This window comes from Colobus angolensis, unplaced genomic scaffold (assembly GCF_000951035.1).
Source record: "Colobus angolensis palliatus isolate OR3802 unplaced genomic scaffold, Cang.pa_1.0 Scaffold14, whole genome shotgun sequence".
NCBI classification, from domain to species: Eukaryota; Metazoa; Chordata; class Mammalia; order Primates; family Cercopithecidae; genus Colobus; species Colobus angolensis.
Window position 1 is genome coordinate 8,661,708 of NW_012114488.1, and position 838 is coordinate 8,662,545.

Sequence of the window (838 nt, forward strand, 5' to 3'; positions counted from 1 at the left end):
GAGCTCACAGGTGGGGTCTGCAGTGGGCCCAGGCTGACCAGCTCCACCAGGAAGGAGGAGCTCCCACTGTGGGGCGCTCATGCCCCTGCCCTCCTGCCCACGGCCGTTCCTGCCGGCTCCCGAGTTTCCCGGGGCAGGGCCTTTGGGGCCCAGGGTGGCCTCTGGGGAGAGTCTGATGAGGACAGCGAGTGCCTGCTGTGACACCTGGTGGCCGCCACTCTGCAAGGAGCTCCTCTGTGAAGCCTGTTCCGCCTGATGGTCTGGCAGGAGTTGGAGGTCCCATCCACATTCATGAGGGTGCTCTGGAATAAAGCCAGGTTTATCAAACCCACATGAAACCTGTTTATTTCTAAGCACATATGCATTATAAAGCAATGACAAAACACACAGTTTTAGGAGAAAAACTCATTAATGCGTTCAATCTGGCCTCCTCTTCCCCTCCGTCTGGGAGCTGGGCGGCCTCTTTCGGGCAGGGCCTCGCTGGACTTGCCGAGCTCGGATCCCGAAACCCAGGCCCTGCAACGTCTGCGCCAGGTGCCTCTGGCTGGGAGAAATGCACAGAATCACCAGTAACTTCGCGTCACCTCCTTTAAAAAAGAAAAACAACATGCAAGCCGGAAAGAAGAGTGGCATCTGGAAGTGCCAACGTGCCGGCAACCAGGGCCCGAGAGGGGCAGCTGCAGAGAGGGCTGCCCGGTGCCCCAGCGGGAAAGTGGCCACGTCTGGCAGGCTCCTGGGATGCGGGGTCTAGGGGTGTGAGCAGCCGGTCACTAGCACCCCTCGCCCGGGTCCGGGAGGGTCAGCAGCCGGTCACTAGCACCCCTCGCCCGGGTCCGGG

General features: G+C 61.1%; 1 protein-coding gene across 2 annotated transcripts in view; it reads right to left on the bottom strand.

Annotated features, from left to right (window-relative positions):
- Nucleotides 1-328: 328 nt before the first annotated feature.
- Nucleotides 329-838, bottom strand: part of KIF25 (kinesin family member 25) — a 17,456-nt gene continuing 16,946 nt past the window's right edge. For both annotated transcript variants that reach the window (XM_011934931.1, XM_011934930.1), the window contains one exon: nt 329-587. In XM_011934931.1, the coding sequence (XP_011790321.1) occupies nt 418-587 (170 nt within the window). In that variant the 3' untranslated portion in view covers nt 329-417. The remainder of the gene's footprint in view (nt 588-838) is intronic.